Source organism: Dipodomys merriami, unplaced genomic scaffold (assembly GCF_024711535.1).
Source record: "Dipodomys merriami isolate MVZ:Mamm:240054 unplaced genomic scaffold, mDipMer1.0.p SCAF_25, whole genome shotgun sequence".
Classification (NCBI taxonomy): domain Eukaryota; kingdom Metazoa; phylum Chordata; class Mammalia; order Rodentia; family Heteromyidae; genus Dipodomys; species Dipodomys merriami.
Genome location: NW_027203937.1, coordinates 16,821,921 through 16,845,922, shown reverse-complemented (window position 1 = coordinate 16,845,922; position 24,002 = coordinate 16,821,921). Strand labels below are relative to the sequence as shown.

Genomic DNA, 24,002 nt, shown 5'->3' with positions numbered 1-24,002 from the left:
GCATATTGTGTAATTAAACCTGATGTTCAGTAGATTAGAGATTTTAAATGATGTGTGCTCATGTGGTATTAGGTATCAAATCCCAGGACTCATGCATGCTAGGCAAGTGCTCTATCATGCAGCCATATTCTTCCATTTCTTCCGCTTAAATGCAACTCTGTATGTTCTGTTCATTCAGCAGACTCTGGTTCCCATTTGCTGAGAGTTTCTTGTTTGCTTCTTTCCCTTAAGATGAATGAAATATCCAAAATAGCTGATGAAATAAAAGGCGCTCCTGCCATTCTTAGACAATAAGTTAACTGCTCCAGTGTTACTTTATTTTCACCTGTGAAACTAGACTGTAAGCAACAGGCAGGCAGATGCCACACTGCTCCTCTCATCAGTTTCCAACACATGCCCCAGAAACACTTTCTGTTGTTGAGCTTGTGAATGAAAAAAATGAAGATCTGATGAGGAAACCTTGTGAATTTACTTCGAAAATGACAATTTCCCTGTAATCAGGTCAGTATTTGGCACACTGACCTAAGAGGTAGGATGGGAGTACCTCTTATCCCATTTTGTTTTACATACAAACATTGGTGGAACAGGAAGGGTAAGGATGTATGAAATGTGATCATTAAAATAAAACAGCTCTTGGTAATCATGTCCAAATCCATGGTACCTGGCCTTCAAGTCCCAAAGATGAAGAGTTTTTGGAGTGTATGTTTTACTCTTCTCTGTGCTTTTTCTTATTGATGTGTAGGTACTTTCAATGTATTCCCAGGTTTTAGATCTTCAGGTCCACACTTCCACCACTTAGGATTCCTTCCTCTCCAGGTCTCTGTGGGTGCTAGTTTATGCAGGGCCACGCTTAGGGCAGGTGGCTGGGAGTCTCAGCACTGGGCAGTGCTTTGCTCTTTTCTCTTCTGCAGTTCCTCTCGCCGCTTTGCCTGCTGCTTGCTCATGCAATCCCTGAAGGCCTGCACCTGAGGCTGACACTGCCTCCAGTCCTGGTGTTGAGCCATGCACTCTTGCACTGCAAAGTGAGAAGCAGCACAGCCAGAGCGAGAAATCAGCTGGTCTAGAGGGTCTTCCTCCTCCTCCTCCTCCTTCTTCACCTGTCGGGCCCAGTTGTGGCCTTTAGGGACAGAAGTTGACATCCTGGGTAGTCTACAGAATACCAATACAGCAGACAAGGTCAAAGTACAGATATAATTATATTAGTATTCTTGTATTACAAATACCACTGGCTAGATTGCACTGTTAAAGCCTGCTTATATGTCTGTGTCCCTTGGAAAACTAAGGTGTTTTTTTTTTTTTTTTATGACAAATACAGTTTATCTCAGTACCTCAGCACTAGGCCTGGCAGAGAGATAATAGTTTGAACTGAAACCATGTGAGAGTGCTTACATCTACTCAAAAAGCTCAACAAACCAGGCATTCATGCTCACACCTGTCATCTTACCTGCTCAGGAGGCTGAGATCTGAGCATTACCATTTGAAGCCAGCCAACTCTTGGTAAGAGAGTCTGTAAGACTTTTATCTCCAATTAACCACCAAAAAATAAAAAGTGGGGTTGTGGCTCAAGTGATATAGCATTACTCTATCATAAGCTCAGGGACAGCACCCAGGCCCTGTGTTCAAGCCCCAGGTCTGGCACACACACACAAAAATTCAGCGATTGGGCTGAGGATGTAGCTGATTGGTAGTGCTCTCTAAGACCTTCTGGATTAGACATCGCCCACCCCCTTCCCCAGAACAACAAAACATAAATATTTCAGTGACTGGAGAAAATGTGAGAACAAGAAATGAAAGTTGGCAAAAAGACTAAGTGACAATAGCAGGGCTTTGCAGGTCATACTGAGGAGTTCACAAGAGGAATTTATTTTTTATTTTATTTTTTTAAAAGGTTTTTTTTTTTTATTTTTGTCGGTTGTGGGGCTTGAACTCTGGGCCTGGGCACTGTCCCTCAGCTCTTCAGCTCAAGGCTAGCATTCTATCACTTGAGCCACAGTGCCACTTCTGGCTCTTTTTTTTTTCTTCTTCTGCTTATGTGGTGCTGAGTAATCGAACCCAGGGCCTCATGTATGCAAGGCAAGCACTCTACCACTGAGCCACCTTCCCAGCCCTTTATTTTTTATTTATTGAATTAAAAAAAATTTTTTTTGTCTGTCATGGGGCCTGAACTCTGGGCCTGAGCGCTGTCCCTCAGCTCTTCAGCTCAAGGGTAGCGCTCTACCACTTGAGCCACAGCGCCACTTCCGGCTTTTTTCTTTTTGCTTATGTGGTGCTGAGGAATCGAACCCAGGGCCTCGAGCATGCAAGGCAAGCGCTCTACCACTGAGCCACCTTCCCAGCCCCTTAATCACTTTTTATCTCTACACAAAACTCATTTGCTTTGCAGGCAGGATTATTTGGGGAGGTGACTTTGAAATAGACATGAGTTAATTGGATATCTATAGCTTTGTTATTGCCTCATTAGATGCCTTTGGGAGTCACTTAGTCATCTTTTTATGAAAGTCGGGATGATGATTGATGATTCCCCTCCTCCTCCCCACCCCCCAATTCTGGGGCTTGAACTCAAGGCCTGGGCTTTGTCCCTGAGCCTCTCGGTGTTCGAGGCTAGCACTCTACCACTTAAGCCACAGCGCCACTTCCGGCTTTTTCTGTTTATGTGGCAATGAGGAATCATGCATGCTACCCAAGCACTCTACCACTGTGCCACATTCCCAGCCCGGGATGATAATGTTTGTATAAGGAGAAAACCAAGAATATAGGAAATTACAGTTTCTATTACTGTACAAGTTTACTCTTCCTAAGCACACTCAGATCTTTAAAGGCCAGGAGGAAATCTCTTAAGAACAAGAACAGGGGAAGAGGGCTAAGAGATCCAGATTCGAATGCTAGCATCTAACCTTTTAAATGTTTTCACTGATAATGTTTAACTCGCAGAATTAAAGTGAGGCTGACAGGGTGAACATACACTGCTTTAAAAAGAGACTCTGTTAATACTCCTGAAGTCTCCCTGGAGTAACAAGCAGATCAGAGCTGAGAGATAGAAAAGGGCAGGCTAGGTGGTTGGCAGGTGGATGGTGGAGGCCAGCCAGGGCTAGGAAGGCTTGAGAAGGATGGGAAAACAGAAAACCCACGGCAGCTCAAGCTCTTGAAGCGCCCAGCCCGCCTAAAGAAGAGGACGCATGCGCGTGAGAGGCCGCCAGCGCTCTCGCGTCGACCCCGCGGCGCCCTCCCCACGCAGGGACGCCGTGCGTGATGCTCACCTAACCGGTATAGAAAAGGCCTCAGACGCGCGCTCTGCTGTAGCTGCGCGGGTTTGGCCGGCAGTTTAGGGGACAGTCCTCCCCGGGAGCCAGCCCGTCTGGGGGAGCGTGCGGGAGGAAGGGCAGGGAACCCACTCCGCGATTTCATTGGTGATCTCTCGGTATAGATCCCGCCTTCGGTCCTCTCGCGTCTTTTCGAGGGAGCCACTTCCGGAAGAGGGGGAAAGAGGTGGGCTGGTGGAGGCGGGGTCAAGATGGCGGCGCCCTTGAGGATTCAGAGCGACTGGGCCCAGGTCCTCAGGTGAATCCAGGCCCACAACAGGGAGTCGAGGCGGGTAGCAGATGTAGTTTTTGCATCAGAGATGGCCATGCCTGGTACAGGATAACTGTAGTATTGCTTTATCAATATCTCTGGCTCCCAGAGAGCTCAAAGTCCAGAAAAATAAATCTTAAACTCACCTGATCATCATTTTTCAATTTGAACGGCAGGCCTGAGACTAAAGTGGAATATATAACTCACTGTGATCCTCCATCAGAACTAAAATCAGTGAGATGGAGGAAGGTAAGCTGGGAGTCAGGAAGACTCGTGTTCTAGTTGTCATTTACAAGATACTGGTCATCAAGCATTTTCAGAGTTCCAGTACTACTTTACATATGTGATGGAGTCTTTGTGTCTTCCTCGGTCCCCAGCACATAATGGACTGGACTATCAGAAAACGGTAACATCTACCATGTCCAGGCCCTTAACTCCATGTTCAGTGGATTTTTTTTTTTTTTTTTTTTTTGGTCGGCCATGACTTGAACTCAGGATCTGGATACTGTCCCTGAGCTTTCACTCAGGTATAGCTCTACCAGTTTGAATATGGCCACTTATGGTTTGCGAATGGTTAATCATGGACTTTCCTGCGAAGGCTGGCTTTGAACCGAGATCCTCAGATCTCAGCCTCCTGAGTAGCTAGGATTACAGGTATGAGCCATTGTGCCTGGCTGATACACTTAATTTTAAGTAATGGTTACTGAGCTTTAAGAAAACTGCATTATTAGGATGACACAGCAAACCATTCATAGATTTAACACACACATAATTTTTAAAAGTTATTTTATTTTACTTATTGCCAGTCTTGGAGCTTGAATTGTGGGCCAGTGTGCTGACACTGTGCTCCTTTTTTTTTTTTTTTTGGTTCAAAGCTAGCACCATTTGAGACACAGTACCATTTTTCGCTTTTTCTGTGATTAATTGGAGATCGAGCTAACTTTGAACTGTTACCCTCAGATCATAGCCTCCCAAGTAGTAAGGTTCACAGGCCTGGACACTGGCACCTGGCGTAACATATTTATTGATCATATACTGTGATGATTCTGTAATCATCAGGAAGGTCTCAGTGCCATAAATGACTATTATTACTAGTGAAAGTTTTCAAATTGAATCATGGTGAAAATAAGTGAAAGCTAGTCTCCTGTATGTTCTGTCATGTACAGTCACTCCCTCCTCCTCCCCTCCATTACCACCCTCTATTAATTTTTTTTTTTTTTTTTTTGCCAGTTGTGGGGCCTGAACTCTGGGCCTGGGTGCTGTTCCTCAGCTCTTCAGCTCAAGGCTAGAAGTGCTCTACCATTGAGCCACAGTACCACTTCCAGCTTTTTCTGCTATGTGGTGCTGAGGAACATGAAAGGCAAGCACTTTACCACTAAAAAAAATTTTTAGCCCTAAAAAATTTTTTTTTGAAAAGGGCCTTGCTAACTTTTCTGTGGCCTCAAACTTGTGATTCTCTTGTCTCTGCCTCCTAAGTAACTGGAGTTATTGGTATTTGCTGCCACCATGACTAGCTAGCGTAGGCCCTTCCATCATGGCCTAAAATTCAGTATAAAGATATCAAGACTTGGAAGACTGAGGAGGTTCATTCTAAAATGTAAAGAGGTATGTTAGAACACATACCTTATTGGGTATCAATCCCAAATGTTCCAGTTTCATAACTACATGTCTTTGGGCAAGAGACTTCTCTCTCACCTTTAGTTTCCTTTTGTTGTTGTTGTTGGTCGTGGAGCTTGAACTCTGGACCTGGGCACTGTCCTTGAGCTCTTCAGCTTAAGGCTAGTGCTTTTCAACTTGAGCCACAGCTCTACTTCTGGTTTTCTGGTTGGAGATAAGAGTCTCAGGGACATTCCTGCCCCAGTTGGCTTTGAACCTGATCCTTAGATCTCAGCCTCCTGAGTAGCCAGGATTATAGGTATGAGCCACTGGCGCCCAGCTGAACTTTAGTTTTTTAATATCTAGCTTTAGTATAAATGTATTTTTGTTTAGTTGGCTATAGGCCAAGTTCCTACCTAGCACAGGGCCTACTTTACAGTAATCCCAATAATTATCTTGATATTATTTATTTCAAAGTGAACTCCTTATTGGCCATTGTGTGCATTGATTTAACTTATAGGTATCTATTGATACTTAATCCACAAATAGTTCAACAAATAACTTATGACTATGTTAGAATAATCTATGCCTGGATGGGAGGTTAGACTACATCATTTAAGACCAAAATGTAGATTCTATGACAATAGTATCTGTTGACTTTGTGTGAGCCTAATTAGACTTTTGTTTCTCTTCACAGGAAAGATGAAGGGGAGGCCTGGGTGAGTTGTCACCCTCAAGGTAATGTTCATCAATCTTTATGGTCTCTCTTCAAACAAGGTATATACTACTTCTAGAATTATAGCTTGTTTCTTTTTTGCTTACACAGTGTTTATGGTCTATAAACATGCTTAGCTGGTCTGTGCTCTACTGACATTACTCCCATCCCACTCCAGATGGCCTGCAGACTAGTTTCTGTTGGGTAGCCACAGACAGTTTATGGAGACATGAAGATAGTAATGCATCTTAATCAGTCCCTTAGCTCTGTATTGTTGCATTCTAGATTGCAGCTTTCAGCTGGGCACTGGTGGCTTATACCAGAAGGTTGAGATCTGAGGATTGTAGTTCAAAGCCAGCCTGGGCAGGAGAGTCCATGAGACTCTTATCTCCAATTAATTACCAAAAACCTGGAAGTGGTGCTGTAGCTCAAGTGGTAGAGTGGTAGCCTTGAGCAAAGGAGCTTAGGGACAGCGTCTAGGCTACTAATGCAGAATTGAGCCATTACTGATTTGTGTGTGTGTATGTGTCCTGGTCCTGGGTTTTGAACTCAGGGCCTGGGCACTGTCCCTGAGCTTTTTTGCACAATTCTAGAACTCTACCATTTGAACCATAGCTGAAACTTTCAGCTTTTTGGTGGTTACTTAGAGATAAGCGTCTCACAGGTTTACTTGCCTGGGTTGGTTTCAAACCTTGATCCTTAGATCTCAGCTTCCTAAGTATCTAAGATTACAGGCATGAGTCACTGGCACCTGGATCCATTATTGATTTTCACAACTAATTATATAAATAAGAATGAGTCTGTAACTAAAAATTATTTGAACATGACCTTAATTTCCTCCAAGTCAGGTACTGTCTTTCAAAATCTTTTTCAAGTAGAAAAAGTTGGAAGTGGTGCTATGGCTCAAGTGGTAGAGCGTTAGCCTTGAGCTGAAGAGCTGAGGGACAGCACCTAGGCCCAGAGTTCAGGCCCCACAACCGACCAAAAAACCAAACCAAACCAAACAACAACAAAAAAAAAACTTACTCGGGGCTGGGAAGGTGGCTCAGTGGTAGAGTACTTGCCTTGCATGCATGAGACCCTGGGTTTGATTCTTTAGCACCACATAAGCAAAAAGAAAAAAAGCCGGAAGTGGCACTGTGGCTCAAGTGGTAGAGCACTAGCCTTGAGGTGAAGAGCTGAGGGACAGTGCCCCGGCCCAGAGTTCAGGCCCCACGACCGGACCCCCCCCCAAAAATAAATAAAATAAAAATCTTAATTCTCCCTACAAATCCCTCTCCCTAATCCCTTGTTTGAAATCCATGATGGTTTCTACTTTACTATTACTTCTAGAACTTAAGAACTTCAGTATAACATTTGTTATACTGAATTACTTGTAGCTAGTTTCTGAATTCAAGGACTTCATGGTCTAGCCAGGAAGACAGACACAAAAACTGTGAGTATATGAAGTCCAGAAGATTGGAAAAAGTCTTTAATCTCATTGTGCCATCTGTATATGTACATATGTAGGATAATATTTTATTCTACTCACTTGACTGGAAAATCAGTCTTCTACTTAAGCAAAGGTTTAAAGATTTTTTCACATTACTGAAGCTTAATTCTTTGCTGTGTAACACACACATATACACACACACAGACATGTTAATCTTTCTTCCTTGAAGAATTGTATTTTATAGCTAGTAAACAAATTGAGATACTTCTAGCAGCTTTGTACAAAAAGATTCTCTCTCTGCAGATACAGCACTAATTCTTTGTTCCTTTTAGCCTTCCAGTCTATTTTAGGTATGCTCTTCCCATTTCTCCTGACTTTGAACACAAGAATCTATTTTTATTTCATGGACATAGTATCTATACAGGTGCCTGAGTTGCATCTTCAAGGAGAATAATATTAAGTTCTTATTTTTTGAGATGTTTCTTTTGTGTTGTATAGGGAAACCATCATTGTATGGCAGCTTAACTTGTCAAGGAATTGGCCTAGATGGCATCCCAGAGGTTACAGCTTCAGAAGGATTTATTGTGAATGAAATAAACAAGGTAGGTTTTTATGTCTTGCTGATAATGTAGTATTCAAAACTATGATTCTACTCATATCTACTTTAGATATTTATGTTATTATCTGTGTATCTGTGTAGACTTCCATTTCATTTGTATAGTAATAATAATTTTTACTCCTTAGTGTTAAGAGTTTTCTTTTTCTCTTTAGTTACATTTACATTTTTGTTTTTGAGTCCAAGTTTCACTATGTAGGCTTGGCTGGCCTTGAACTTGTGATCTACCTGCATGTTGATCTACAGGCATGTTGGATACCACACTTAGCCTATATTTACTTTTAAATGGAATCAAATGTTGTTAATTACTCACTTTAAATCAGCTCTGATAATGCAACTATAATTTAAAATTTTTCTGGAAACCACATTAAAAAGTAGAAATAGATGAAATTAATTTTAATTATTTAATCTAAGTACCTAAAATATTATTTCAACCTATAATTACTATACAAGCTTATTTTATATTCCCTCCCTTCCTCCCTTCCTGCCTTTCTTTCTTTCCTTTTTTTTTTTTTTTTGTTGGTTATGAGGCTTGAACTCTGGGCCTGATTGCTGTCCCTAGGCTCTTTAGCTCAATGCTAGAGCTTTACCACTTTGAGCCACAGTGCCACTCTGGTTTTTTGGCGGTTTATTCGAAACAAGAGTGTAATGGACTTTTCTGCCTGGGCTGGTTTTGAACTGAGATCCTTAGATCTCAGCCTCCTGAGTAGCTAGGATTATAGGCATGAGCCATCCGCCTGGCTTTCTTTCCTTTTTGTACTGGAGCTCAAACTCAGGACCTGGGTGCTATCTCTAAGCTTTTTTTGGGGGGTGGGGTATTTTAGATCATTTTATTTGCAGTGTCTCACATGTATGTATTCAATGTTATATATACATATATATACATATATAGAGAGAGTTATATGATATATATACATATATAATATATAAATGTATAATACATATAAAGTTATATAAAGTTCTATATATGAAAATCATGTAAAAGTTTTATATATGAATGTATTAAGTATATAAAGTATTATAAGGTACATAACTTTATATATATATAAGTTTAATAACCATATTAGTGAATTTATTATTTATCCCTAATTGATTGTCTTTCTACTACTACTATTACAAACAGATTCCCTTTTTTTTTTTTTTTTTTTTTTGCTCAAGGTTAGTACTCTACCACTTGAGCCACAGCTTCACTTTTTTGGTAGTTAATTAGAGATGAGTCTCAGGGACTTTCCTGCCCAGTATGGCTTTAAACCATAATTCTCAGATATCAACCTCCTGAGTAGGCTAGGATTACAGGTGTGAGACCACTGGTGCCTAGCTTCATTCCTTTTTTTTTTTGGTCGGTCGTGGGGCTTGAACTGTGGGCCTGGGCGATGTCCCTGCACTCTTCAGTTAAAGGCGAGTGCTCTACTGCTTGAGCTACAGTGCCACTTCAGGTTTTCTAGTGGTTTATTGGAGATAAGAGTCTCACAGAGTTTCGTGCCCGGGCTGGCTTTGAACTGTGATCCTCAGATCTCAGCCTCCTGAGTAGCTAGGATTACAGGCATGAGCCACTGGCTCCCGGCTTCATTCCATTTTTAAAGTTAAAATCTTACGTATATTTTATACTTACAAGATGTCTCAACTCATACTCTTCATTTTTTATTGGAAATATCTGATCTCTACTTTCATGGAATTTTCTGTTATAAACATATATTCACAGAGGTGTGAAGTGTGTAGCACATTGGTAGAGTAAGTATAAGGCCCTGGGTTCAATTCTTAACATCAAATATATAAACAAATAAACAACCCATGATTTTTTTCTGTAGCACAATAGCACAGACCAGTAGATCTAGCCATTTAGGAGGCTGAAGCAAGAGAGTCACTTGACCCCAGGGATTCAAGGCAAACCTGGGCAATGTATCCAGTCCTTACCTATTTAAAAAAAAAGTAAAGAAAAGAAAGAAAATATTCCTACCCAAATAATTTCCTTCCTTCCTCCCTTCCTTCCTCCCTTCCTTCCTCCCTTCCTTCCTCCCTTCCTTCCTCCTTCCCTCCCTCCCTCCCTTCCTTTCTTTCTTCCTTTCTTTCTCCCCCCCCCTTTCTCTCTTCCTTTCTTTCATCGGTCGTGGGGCTTGAACTCTGGGCCTGGGTGTTATCCCTCAGCTCTTCAGCTCAAGGCTAGCACTCTACCACTTAAGCCACAGCATCACTTCTAGTCTTCTGGTGGTTAATTGGAGATAAGAGTCCATGGACTTTCCTGCCCAGGCTGTCTTTGAACCTTGATCCTCAGATCTCAGCCTCCTGAGTAGCTAGTATTACATGTGTGAGCCACCAATGCCCGGCTGCAAATAGTTTTAGAGTAAAAGTCTTCTAATAACTGAATCAAGTTTTGAGTATCTGTTTTTAATTTTAAACTTCAAAATGCAGTTCTTGGTTTTTTTGTTTTTGTGTTTGTTTTTTGTTTTGCTTTGGCTTTACTTCAGGTGTTGAGTGGCCTGATGCAGCTGTGAGCCCTTATATTGGACAGCACAGCTGTGCTATCTGTGCCTGGCTGGGATTTGGTGAAGAGCCAATAGTAATAGTACCTAGTGTTTTTCTCACTTGTCTTTGGGGAGGGGAAGAAGTGTCTTAAGTGTTTTAGAACTGGTAATCTACTCTTCCTTGCTCACCGGAACTGCTGCTATTAGCATGTACTGATGAGCTACCCCAAAGGGCAAATCTACCTTTTTTTCTTCTTTGTCTTTTATTGTGTAATTAATCGTGTGTGTGTGTGTGTGTGTGTGTGTGTGTGTGTGTGTGTGTGTGTGTGTGTGTGTGTGTGTGTGTGTGTGTGTGTGTGTGTGTATGTGTATGTGTGTGTGTGTGTGTCCTAAACTTGGGACCTGGGCTTTGGACCTAGGCTTTATCCCTGAGCTTCTGAATCACAATCCTCAGATCTCAGCCTCCTGAGTAGCTAAGATTATAGGCATAAGCCATTGTCTTCCACCTGATCTCTTTTTTTCCCTTTTACTATATTTGGAATATACTCCCCAAATTAGAGAATACTTGTTTTTATAATCTTTTTTTTTTTTGTCGGTCATGGGGCCTGAACTCTGGGCCTGGGCGCTGTCCCTCGCTCTTCAGCTCAAGACTAGCACTTGAGCCACAGTGCCACTTCTGGATTTTTCTGCTTATGTGGTGCTGAGGAATCAAACCCAGGGCCTCATGCATGCAAGGCAAACTACCACTGAGCCACCTTCCCAGCCCTGTTTTTATAATCTTAAGATCTTACTTTTTTTTTTTTTTTGTATGCAGCTATAGTTATAAAAAGTGTCAGAAGACATGAGGTGTTTTTTTTTTTTTAAAGTTTTTCAATTGTTATTATAAAGGTGATGTACAGAGAGGTTACAGTTACATAGTCTGGTAAAGAATACACTTCTTTTTGGACAGTATCACCCCTTCCCTTGCTCTCAGTTTTTCTCTCTCATCCCCACCCACAAATTATATAGTTCATTTTCAGCATAGTGTCCAGTGAATACGATTGCTGCATTTATTTACCCTTTTTCTATTTCTGTGCCTTCTCATACATCCCCAAAGACAAATAAATGAACAAACAGAACAGAAAGGAAAAAAATCAGCAAAAAGAAAAACTTATTGTTTTTATTACCTGGAATTCATTTTCATAATATTATTTTGTTTGATCAGATATACATAAGCATTGTGCTTTTGTGTTCCTCTCCTAAGGGAGGATATCGTCCTTTGGTCTCACTGTCTATGAATGCCTAAGGACCTGTATAACTTACTATGCCATGGTATTTTAGTTCTGCATATGAGAGAAAACATGTGCCATTTGTCTCTTTCAACTTGGCTCAAAGACATAAATTTTAAGTTTTAGTTAACTGTGACATTAGTTTTGTGATTTTGGACAAATAATTCTCTGAGCCTAGTTTGCTCATCTTTATCATAGACATAATACTATACCTCACAGGATGGTTATTGAGTGAGACAGCATATGGATGAAACTAAAATATTACAAAAATTATTGTTTGACAATCCTGTGGGAGGGGCTAGGAAGGTGGCTCAGTGGTAGAGTGCTTGCCTTGCATGCATGAGGCCCTGGGTTGGATTCCTTAGCACCACATAAGCAGAAAAAGCCGGAAGTGGGGCTGTGGCTCAGGTGGTAGAACACTAGCCTCGAGCTGAAGAGCTGAGGGACAATGCCCAGTCCCAGAGTTCAGGCCCCACGACCAACCAAAAAAAACAAAAAACAAAAAGAAACCCAATCCTGTGGAATTGACATTTTAAATTTTCATTTGATAGAAAAAAGAACAGATTCAAAGGTTTGTTATTCCTAATAAAGTCAGATTTTATGTTGGAATTGCAAACCAGTACTACTACTAACAGGTTGAACACCCCATGGCAAGGCTGCTTTTCACCACATGCTTTACCAATATTCGTATTAGCCAGGTGGCCACTTTTGCTTTCCTTTTTTTCTTTTTTCCTTTTTCTGTCTCTCTCTATCTCTGTCTCTCTCTGTCTCTCTTCTGTCTCTGTCTGTCTGTCTGTCTGTCTGTCTGTCTCTCTCTCTCTGTCTCTCTCTCTCTCTCTGGCAGTACTGGGACTTAAATCTGGGCCTTCTATTTGCTAGGCAGGCATTGTACCTATGGAGCCCTGCCTCAAGTCCTTTTTGCTATCTAGATTGCTTTTCAGATAGGATCTTGAGTTTTTGCTCAAGCTACCATTGGGCCTTGATCCTCTTACCTATGCCTCCCACATAGCTAGGATTGAAGGCATGTCAATGTGCCTGGCTGGCTTTGTTTGTTGTTATAAAAGATGGGGTCTTGGTAACTTTATCTCCAGATTAGCTAGCCCTGTTACCCTTCTAATCTCCATCTCTTGAATATCTGCAATTATAGATGTGAGCCACTATGCCTGACTCCTTTTTTCTTAAGTCTTCAAAATTCTCTGTGTGTGTGCTGTTGTGTGTGTGTGGTGTGTGTGTGTGTGTGTGTGTGTGTGTGTGTGTGTGTGTGTGTGTGTGTGTGTGTGTGTGTTTATTTTATTTTATTTTTTTGGTCAGTTTTGGGGCTTGAACTCAGGGACCTGGGTACTGCCCTTGAGTTTTGCAGTCAAGGTTAGTGCTCTATTACTTTGAGCCACAGAGCCACTTCTGTTTTTTTTATGGTTAATTAGAGATAAGAGTTTCATGGACTTACCTTCCCAGGTTGGCTTTGAACTATGATCCTAAGATCTCAGCCTACTAGTACCCGGCCTATGTATAGTTTATATTTAAAACATATCTCAGTTCATATTCTAATTTATTTTATTGGAAACACCTGATCTGTATTTCTTCCTTTATACTTAGGGCCAGATACATTCTTTATCTCTTCAAACATCATTGCTAATTTCTGCTGTGAACCTGCTAAGTGGGTTCAGACAGTAAGTGGTTATGGTTGAACATTCATTTCCTAACTGCCATGAGTCATTTTGCTGTTTGCTGTTGCTGCATTGTGCTCTTCAATGGATCTGTCATTATGCTTAAATGCTTATTAACACTGGAGGATTAAAAAAAAATAATTTGAAGCGAGGTGTCTGTAATCTTAGCTACTCAGGAGGCTGCGATTGTGGTTTGAAGCCAGCCTGGACAGAAAAGTCTATCTCCAGTTAACCACCAAAAAGCTGGAGCAGTGGCTTAAGTGGTTGAGCACTGGCCTTGAGTAAAAAAGCTCAGAGATAGTGTCCAGGCCCAGAGTTCAAGCCCTAGGACACATACACACACAATTGACTTTGAATTTTGTGCCAATGTGACATACTTACAGTTTCTCCCCTCTGGATTTTATCTCCTGTAGTTTTTCTTTAAAACATTTCATTAACAGCATACTTGTCTACTGCTGACAATAGAAGGTATTTTAACATTTACCTTCCTTTGTAGTCTGTTTATGGATTAAAGGTTGATATGCAGGATTTATGAACAGGAGAAAAATACTGGTCCTTGAAAATTTTCACATAATTAAGCCCCAAGGAAATGAAATTGTCTGAGAACAACCCCAATTCTTATAGAGGCCCAAACACCAGCCATTGGAGCTCCTTACAGACTTGATGGTATTCAGCCAAGAGAATTTAGCTGACATTGTAGTTTCTGGTACAGAAACTAAATCCAGGTCAGTAACCTTGCAGCCTATGGGGTTTGTCACAAGGTTAGAAGAAAAAAAGTAATTAATGGAAGGTCTGCAGGCATGGATGGGCTGGCTAAGAAAGTGCTGTTTATATAGATATCCAATTTGCTTTTTAAAAGAAGTGGATGACTTGTAATAACAGCATATTGATTCTCGGTGATGACAAAATTAGGATTTTGAAACTTTCCTAATGAAGTATACAAACCTGTGACTGTTGGATGAAAAGAGATTCAGAAAATCTTGATAATTTACAACTTCTTCCCTCTCCCCCTCCCTCCCTTCTTTCCTTCCTTCCTTCTTTTCCTTCTCCTTCCCTTTGTTTTCTTCAAGTCTTGAAATCAGGGCCTCACACTTGCTGGAGTGGTACTCTATATTTCTTGAGCCATGCCTCCAGTGTACCTTTTTAAATTTTTTTTTTTTTTTTTGTCAGGCATGGGGCCTGAACTCTGGGCCAGGGCGCTGTCCCTCAGCTCTTCAGCTCAAGGGTAGCACTCTACCACTTGAGCCACAGCGCCACTTCTGGCTTTTTCTGCTTATGTGGTGTTGAGGAATCAAACCTAAGGCCTCATGCATGCAAGGCAAGCGCTCTACCACTGAGCCACTTTCCCAGCCTGCTTTTTTTATTTTTTAAATTGCTATTACAAAGATGATATCCAGAGGGGTTACAGTTACATAAGTCAGATAAAGTGTACATTTCTTTTTGGACAATGTCACCCCTTCCCTCACTTTCAGTTTTTTCCCTCCCATGCATGCCCACAAATTGTGTAGTTCATCTTCAACATAGTGTCTAGTAAGTACCACTGCTGCATTTGTTCACCCCCAATGTAACTTTTTGCTGATTATTTTGAAGATAGCATCTCTCAGACTTTTCTGCCCAAGCTGATCTCAAATTGTTATCCTTCAGACCTCAGACTCCTGATTAGTTAGGATTACCAGTATGAACCATCACCACCCAGCTTAAAGACATTTTCATTGTCCTGAAGAAACTTTGAAGTGCTGTCGCAGAAAAGATAACATGTTAGGAGCCTTTGAGTGAGTGTATCTTCTTGGAAACTCATAAGAGAGACACTGCTAGTTGGCATTCTGTTGGTCAGAACATGTTGTTGGTGTTGGTATTGGTATTAGGGTAAGGGAAATTACATAGTAGGAATCCTTAAGGAAAGGCTTTACCAAACCATGTGTGTGTGTGTGTGTGTGTGTGTGTGTGTGTGTGTGTGTGTGAGAATAGTGGGGACTTGAACTCAGTGCCTCACATTGTTTGCTTAGCTTTTTCACTCAAGGTTGATGTTTTCCTACTTGAGCTACATCTCCATTTCTGGCTTTTTGCTAGTTAATTGGAGATAAAAGTATCTCAAATCTCAGATCTCATCCTCCTGAGTAGCTAGGATGGACATACTTTCCTACTGTGCCATCAATGTTAATCTTGCTGCTATAGCTGAAATACATGAGATGATGACTGCACATTCTAACAGCTATGTGATGATGGCCAGTATATGATTATGTCAACTTAAGACCTAGATGGGACTGGCCACTGCAGTCCTGACCCAGTCCCCACACATTGTGTGGGTGTGCCGTAATTTACCAGTTTTCTGTGATAACTGAAAATATGAATGGTCTAACAATCTTGAACATTGTCATAGGCAAAGATTTACTTCTAGACTTATCTGTTAGACAGTAGGCCTAGTGGCTGGTGCTGAGTTTCCTTATCTCTTTGTGCATTATGCTGCTGATCCTGTTCCTTCCTCTGCTGCTAATCAGAATATTGCTACTTGATCTTCTAAAAGTTCATGCACTGATGCTTTTCTGTTATGTCCTATTGTTGGTCTGTATTCTATGAGACAGTTCACATCAACATAAAAAGATACTGGCATCTCAGCAATAACAAATTATACTTCAGTTCTCTGAAGTAAATCAACTTTGGAGCCAAGGGGAGAGAGTGGTAGTTTTGTGAGCCAGGGAAAGAAGATTAGAGTGGGTACACTTAGGAGATGAGACTTTCCTGTAGTCCTAATGTTTTCTTTAAGAGGCTTCAATTAAATTGGCGCAGCTTCACTGATGAATTTCATCTTTCCTTCTATCTAGAAAAGCATTCATATTTCATGTCCAAAGGAAAGTGCATCTTCTAAGTTTTTGGCACCATATACTACTTTTTCCAGAATTCATACAAAGAGTGTAAGTATTTGATAAATAAAAAGAAAATTTCATAGTTATTTTCACTTTACCTGTTTGTCTCATGCTGTAAACATATTTATAATTAATTAGTATATTGCATTGTAAAATGGTAGAACTAATGATATTGGCAAAACTAGTTCTTAAGTCCACACTTAAAATTTGTATAAATCTGTACTTGTCATCTTAGAGACTATATGAAATGTCCTTAAGTATGTTTTAACACAGCCACATAATAGCTCTGTGATAATCTTGTAATAATTAATGCTTTCATAAATGCTACTACTGTTCATATTTTATTGCCTGCCTACTAGACAGGAACATCTCAAGATTCCGAATGTACCATTTTGAAGAATATTTTAGCAGTTTTTATTATAATGCCCTTGAGCTTTTTTGAGGCAGAAGTAAGAAAGTAGTAGATAAACTAGCAGGTAAATCACAGAAAAGCATCTATATCTTACTGTGTGGTACACTTTTTTTTTTAAAGCTAATTTTTATCCTTATTACAAAAAAAAAAAATATATATATATATATATAGACGAAGTATAAAAGAAAGTGAAAAAATCACTCAGATCTCTATAATCTAAAGATAACTAATGAACTTTTGCTGGATAGCCTTTATTAATAATAGTAGTTAGTGATAACTAACATTTACTGATTGCCTGCTATGATCCAGCTGAACTCTATGCAGAAGTCTACATATCATTATTTTACTTAATTCTTTCAGTCTCTCCTATTGAAAATAGGTATTTTACTCGAGTAAGTTTTTACAATACATGCTCTTGGGGCTTGAACTCTGGGCCTAGGCACTGTCCCTGAGCTCTTCAGCTCAAGGCTAGCACTCTACCACTTGAGCCACTGTGCCACTTCTAGTTTTCTGGTGGTTAATTGGAGATAAGAGTCTCATGGACTTTTCTGCCCAGACTGGCTTTGAACCATGATCTTCAGATCTCAGCCTCTTGAGTAGCTAGGATTACAGGTGTGAGCCACCAGCACCTGGCTAATACATAGCTCTTTTATAACTTACTTTTTTTTCTTTCTGGCTACTTTTCTTATTTAACTTAAAAAAATTAGTATATGTTACTGTTTTTTATTTTTACAAATTTTAATGGATACATTATGCTATGTTCATATGTGCAATGTACTTTGGTCATATTCACCCATCACCTTCTCCTTTCCACCTCCCATAGTTTTTTTGGTTTCCTTCCTCCAAAATCCCTTTTTTTTTATAACTTGCTCTTTATTACTTATATACCTTTTTCCAGTACTGGGGATTCAATCTAGAACTTGGTGTGTGCTAGGTAGGCATTCTACTATTGAGCTATATTCCCAGCCTTTTTAACTTTTTATTTTGAGACAAAATAAAGCTTGAGCTTCAAATTTGCAGTTCTCCTGCCTCTGCCTCTCAAGTGCTAGGATTAGAGGCATAAACCACCATGCCTGGCTTACTGTACATTATTCTATGTCATCTCTCTAGGTTTTTTTTGTTTTTTTTGTTTTTTTGTCATGGGGCTTGAACTCAGGGTTTGGGCACTTTCTCTGAGCTTTTTCACTCAAGGCTACTGCGGTACCACTTTGAGCCACAGCTCCATTTTCAGTTTTCTATTGGTTAATTGGAGATAAGAATCATGGACTTTTCTCCCTGGGCTGGCTTTGAACTATGATCCTCAGGGCTTAGCCTCCTGAGTAGCTAGGATTATAGGCATGAGCTACCCACTGGCACCTGGCTCTCTCTAATATTTTCTTACAGCTGCATGATATTACATGTCTGACTTTGCAATATTTTCCCAGTCTTGATTATTCAACATACATGTGTTCCTAATTTCTTCATTTTCTGCTTTTGTGAATATGGAATCTGTATTTCTCTATACATATCTATATAGAGGTATGTATATATGCTCTATATATACCTATATAGAGATATACAGAAGTGTCTTTATTCTTACTTGAATACTTTAGGTATTTAAAAAGTTAGTGCAAATGGGTTCCTAAAAATTAGAAAAGCTATCTTAAAAAACAAAAGAGCAAAAGGTAGAAGCTCTAGAAATAATATGGGATATATTAAAGTAGGAGACTATAGGTGATTACAAGAATATTTTTTTGTTTGGAGAAGTGAAAGGTGTTGGCTTTGGCTTTGTCAGGAGATTGTGATGAAAACTCAGTTGAAAACTCAGCTGTTTATCACACACAAGTATTGGGAAGCATAGGCTAGGAGAAGAAGTTTGCAACATTATTTCAAGAGAATAAGAGCATTTCATTCATTACAACACTGTTTTGTCTTTTGGACAGATAACATGCCTGGACATTTCCAGTGGAGGAGGCCTTGGTGTGTCTTCTAGTTCTGATGGGAGCATGAAGATCTGGCAGGCTTCAAATGGAGAACTCAGAGTAAAGGACTTGGATACACTTTTAGAAGCTGATTCAGGAAGGGTGGTCTGAGAAACTTTGGATTAGGTGGTGGAAAAGAGTCGTTCATAGTAAACATATAGAATCATTGCATTTTGATCTCCATTCTCCCATTTGGTTATCACAGAACCATTTCATGCTCAGTGACTTACTAGGGATTGATTGTCTTCAGTGGGTGGGTCTATTTCTTCTATGATCACTTGCTATTACAGAGTAGATGCTGGCTTATTAGACTGGCTTATTACACAGAGGGTTTTGTGAATAGTGAAAGAGTCTCCAAGCCTTCAAAGTTTCTAATCCTTAAAACTAGACCTAAGGGTGGCTGTGAAAGTCATGGTATTCAGTGCTACAACATCTTAGTTCAGTCCCATAAAAGGAAGTCAACAGTCCTTAGAACAATAGTTCATAGACAAATGAAATAAAGTAGTCCTTTGGCCAACCTTTTCTAAAATCCAGCATGTGGGTATAGCATGTAGGTGTTTCATAGAAGCAACCAAAGAGATGGGAGGTGAGAGAATATCAGGGATGAACAAGAAAACTAGCATGGAATTTTCTTTTGTTTTTCCAGAGAGTTTTGGAAGGACATGTGTTTGATGTGAATTGTTGCAGGTTTTTCCCATCAGGCCTTGTGGTTCTGAGTGGGGGAATGGATGCTCAGCTGAAGATCTGGTCAGCCGAAGATGCTAGCTGTGTGGTGACCTTCAAAGGTCACAAAGGAGGTATGAACAATCTTCTCTAATGATCCCCATAGACATGTGACTGAAAGGTAGAAACAGAAGTTATCACAAATGTACAAGTTATGTATGTATTTAGATGAGCTGATATTTCCCAATGACTAGAAATTCTTTGCTAGTCAGTCTTATTACTGCTGTCTAGAACTTAATTGTCTTATACAGATGTTTTCAACAATTGACAAGGGAAAAAAGATCCTTCCAGATTGTCCATGTATGTGCTGAGAAGAAAAAAAAAAAAGAAGGGAGAGAAGGAGAAGCTTATATTTTCTTCTTGTGAGTCTTTTGATGACTATAAAAGCTGGTAGTGAATGGCTAGATCACCAGACATCAGAAATAGAAATCTTGACATCGACTGTTCATTACCATGAGTTTAAATAACAGCTTATATTTTTATTATTTTTTTTAATTTTTATTTTGCCAGTCATGGTGCCTGAACTCGGCCTGGGCACTGTCCCTCAGCTCTTCAGCTCAGGGTTAGTGCTCTACCACTTGAGCCACAGCACCACTTACAGCTTTTTCTGCTTATGTGGTGCTGAGGAATCGAACCCAGGGCCTCATGCATGCAAGGCAAGCACTCTACCACTGAGCCACCTTCCCAGCCCCTACAGTTTATATTTTTAAAATGTTAGATAATCAAATAATCTCAGATTGTAGAGACAGACTTGAGAATATCTTCCCCTTGTAACTGACTAGTTGGTGTGTGTGTGTGTGTGTGTGTAATTTAGAGATATTCTGGCCTTAGAATATTAAGTGATAAATATGCTATTTCCAGGAAATGTGAATAGTGTCCTCAAATAGTTCCCTATCTTGAATCTTTCCATAGGAACCATAATAATATAATTTTCTGTACCACTATAATCCTGATTACTGTGATTCTGATTTTTGCTCTGTCTTGGAGAAGAATGGGCCATCCTAACCCCGAGGCTACTTATTGAAATAACTGGATAGAAAGATTCAGTACTTAATAGGCATCAACCTACATCTGATTTCATGTCACATTTCTCCTACATCGTGTCATTTTTTGCTCAAGCTAAGTTAAAAAAATAAAAAACCAACTTTTTCTCAGCTTCTTGAGTAGCTAGGATTACAGTACCACTCACTTGGGAATCAATTGTGTGTGCCCCCTACGTACGATATTTATACCTGTCTTTGCATTGTAAACCTGACTACATGAGAAACTTGTAAGCAGAGATCAAGTTTTCAGTTTTAATATTTTATTTTAATGGTGGGCCAAATTATATAATCTAATAAACATACATATTAACCTTTTAGAATTTGAATGGTTTGTTTCTGTGATTAAAAGTAAACACATACACTGAGAGGGAATAGAGACATTTGGAGTCTTTCTCCCATGACTGAAGAACTGATAGTCTAAGGGATCAGAGACACCCTTAAGAGTTTGGGAGTCAAGGAACCACAGTGATCCAGAGGTTCTGAATTCACCCCACTCTGAATGTGGGACCAAGGAAAACTTTTCAGTGGAACAGGCATGACTTCATGATGACCTTAACAAGATATTCCTTCAGTGTCTGCACACCTTTGGGTCACTACAGCTACTGAGCGTGGCCACCATGAGACTGCTCAGTCTCCTAACATACTTCAAGTCTCCCTAAGAATACATAAGCCATCCTCAACTTAGAGTGAATAACAGAAAGTTTGTTAATTTGTTTAAAGTTTTATTCATGCCAGGTGCCAGTGACTCAGGCCTGTAATCCTGGCTATATAGAAGGCTGAAATCTGAGGATCATGATTCAAAGCCAGCTGGGCGGAAGTGGCACTGTGGCTCAAGTGGTAGAGCAGTAGCTTTGAGCTGAAGAGCTGAGGGACAGCGCCCGAGCCCAGAGTTCAAGCCCCATGACAAACAAAAAAAAAAGTTTGATTCATATACTCATTCCATTCTCTTTGTTTTTGTATGAAAGTGTTGAGGTTGGGGGAGGGATTTCTGCAGTCTCATAGCCTTGTTTATTTTCCTTTAGAAAAAGATTTGTATTTAGATTGAATAAAAATGATGACACCATGTAGGAAGAATGATATGAGGTCAGATGCAGGCTGATGCCTATTAGGTGTTGAATCTATATCCAGTGAATTCAGTTAATAGCCTCAGGGCTAGGATAACCCATTGCCACAAGATAGAGCAAAAATCTGAATCTGTTTCTGAGCAACATGTGTCACTGTGATGACTTCCAAATAATTTCCAAGGGCTTTGTGAGGCTCTTTTTTTTTTAAATTAATCTCTTCAGTTTCTAGATTTTGAAGTATTAGCCAAAGCCACAAACAGTAAGAAAATACAGAATAAATAGTTATATATCTTTACATGTATCATTTTCAATGTTTTCACATGTGGTAACAACATACGCAAAAGGTAGTGTTGACAGCAACTCAGCCCCTTACTGCCTTGCATATGGATGACATAGGACAACTGAACTGAATAATGTAGTCTGGTGCTTACTAAAGAAAACTACTATAAAATGAGCAAAGTATCTCTGTGTAGGTCTAAAGTAGCTCATTTGTGAAGAATCTTTTTGGTTTGCTTAATCAAGTCTCTAGCTTTCTTTTGTCTCTAGTATATGAAAACATTATAATGAGAGAGGCAGCATAATGGGTATGGGATCTGGGATAGAAGACAGGCAAATCTTATTTGAATCTTAACTCTACCACTTAGAAAGTACAACCTGGAAAATTCCTTAACTTTTCTGAGCTTTCATTTTCTCATTTCAACTGGAGATAGTTGTATTAAATGAAATAGTTCATATGAAAGATTTAGCATAATCCTTGACATATAATAAATGTTATTTTTATTTGTCAAATATAAAATTAAGCCAGGCACTGGTGGCTTATGCCTATAATCCTAGCTACTCAGGAAAGTAACATCTGAGGATTGTGGTTTGAAGTCAGCCTGGGCAGGAAAATCCCTGAGACTCTTTTTTTTGTCATGAGTGAACTCTGGGCCTGGGCACTGTCCCTCAGCTCTTCAGCTCAAGGCTAGCGCTCTACCACTTGAGCCACAGCGCCACTTCTGGCTTTTTTCTTTTTGCTTATATGGTGCTGAGGAATCGAACCCAGGGCCTCAGGCATGCAAGGCAAGCGCTCTACCACTGAGCCACCTTCCCAGCCCTCCCTGAGACTCTTTTTTAATCTTTTTTTTTTTGGTCGGCCATGGGGCTTGAACTCTGGGCCTGGGCGCTGTCCCTCAGCTCTTCAGCTCAAGGCGAGCGCTCTACCATTTGAGCTACAGCACCACTTCCGGTTTTCTGGTGGTTTATTGGAGATAGGAGTCTCACGGTCTCTTCGTGCCCGGGCTGGCTTTGAACCGAGATCCTCAGATCTCAGCCTCCTGAGTAGCTAGGATTACAGGTGTGAGCCACCAGCGCCCGGCTACCCCTGAGACTCTTATCTCCAATTAACCACCAGAAAACCAGAAGTGGTACTGTGGCTCAGAGATGTAGAGCCACTGTGAAAAAAGTCTCAGGGACAGTGCCCAAGCCCTGAATTCAAGCCCTAGAACCACCACGACCAACAACAAGAAGCTTTAATCTCTGCTGGGAAAGTGAGCCTATAATATTTTAACATATTTGTCAATGTGAAAAGCAGAAACCTTAGGTTTCCTTGGCACAGGCCGAAATTTTCTTAATAGAGACTCAGAAACACAACAAATCAAAGAAAGGTTGGACAAGTGGAATTGCATGAAATTGCAGAGGTTCTGCATGGCAAAGGACATAGCTAGCAAGATCAATAGAAAGCCCACGGATTGGGAGAAGATCTTCACTAGCCATACAACAGACAAGGGTCTCATATCTAATATATACCTGGAACTCAAAAAATTAAATCCCCAACAACAAATCTTCAAAGAAACAACTGCCCAATGAGAAACAACTCTGAAGAGGAAAGAAGGATGGCCAATAGACACTTGAAGAAATGCTCAACCTCTCTAGCCATAAAAGAAATGCAAATCAAAACAACATTGTGATACCACCTCACCCCAGTTAGAATGGCTATAATCAAGAACTCTAATAACAACAGATGCTGGAGGGGATGTGGACAGAAGGGAACCTTATTGCATTGTTGGTGGGAGAGTAAACTTGTTCAACCACTTTGGAAAGTAGTATGGAGGTTCCTCAAAAGACTCCACATAGCGCTCCCCTATGACCCAGCAAAACTAGATATTTTAATAGCATAAGCTTGTTAAAATATTGTATATATATATATATATATATATATATATATATATATATACACACACATATGAAACTTGCTGTTTCTTACAGATACAGTAATTTTATCTAATATTTTATGTAATATTTATGAATTGTATCTAATATTCTTATTTCCTATACAAGTTAAAAATGCTTATATGTGGGGCTGGGAAGGTGACTCAGTGGTATAGTGCTTGCCTTGCATGCATAAGGCCGTAGGTTCGATTCCTCAGCACCACATAAGCAGAAAAAGCTGGAAGTGGTGCTATGGCTCAAGTGGTTAGAGCTCTAGCCTTGAGCTGAAGAGCTGAGGGACAGGGCCCAGGCCCAGAGTTTAGGCCCCATGACCAACCCCCCCCCCCCAAAAAAAAAAAGCTTATATGTGATTCAGTTGAATCTTTTCTTGAAGGAAAATGCTTTTTTTGCCTTGGTTT

General features: G+C 40.2%; 1 protein-coding gene across 3 annotated transcripts in view; it reads left to right on the top strand.

Moving 5' to 3' along the window:
* The first annotated feature begins 3,456 nt into the window (after positions 1-3,456).
* The window catches only part of Paaf1 (proteasomal ATPase associated factor 1), a 35,017-nt gene continuing 14,471 nt past the window's right edge, over positions 3,457-24,002 (top strand). The window contains exons 1-6 of one of the 3 annotated variants that reach the window (XM_070035033.1): positions 3,457-3,558; positions 5,864-5,943; positions 7,812-7,915; positions 16,149-16,238; positions 18,525-18,623; positions 19,210-19,360. In XM_070035033.1, the coding sequence (XP_069891134.1) occupies positions 3,512-3,558; positions 5,864-5,943; positions 7,812-7,915; positions 16,149-16,238; positions 18,525-18,623; positions 19,210-19,360 (571 nt within the window). In that variant the 5' untranslated portion in view covers positions 3,457-3,511. Of the gene's footprint in view, positions 3,559-3,887; positions 3,977-5,863; positions 5,944-7,811; positions 7,916-16,148; positions 16,239-18,524; positions 18,624-19,209; positions 19,361-24,002 lie in introns of those variants that run through there. The other 2 variants (XM_070035035.1, XM_070035034.1) reach the window with 2 other exon arrangements.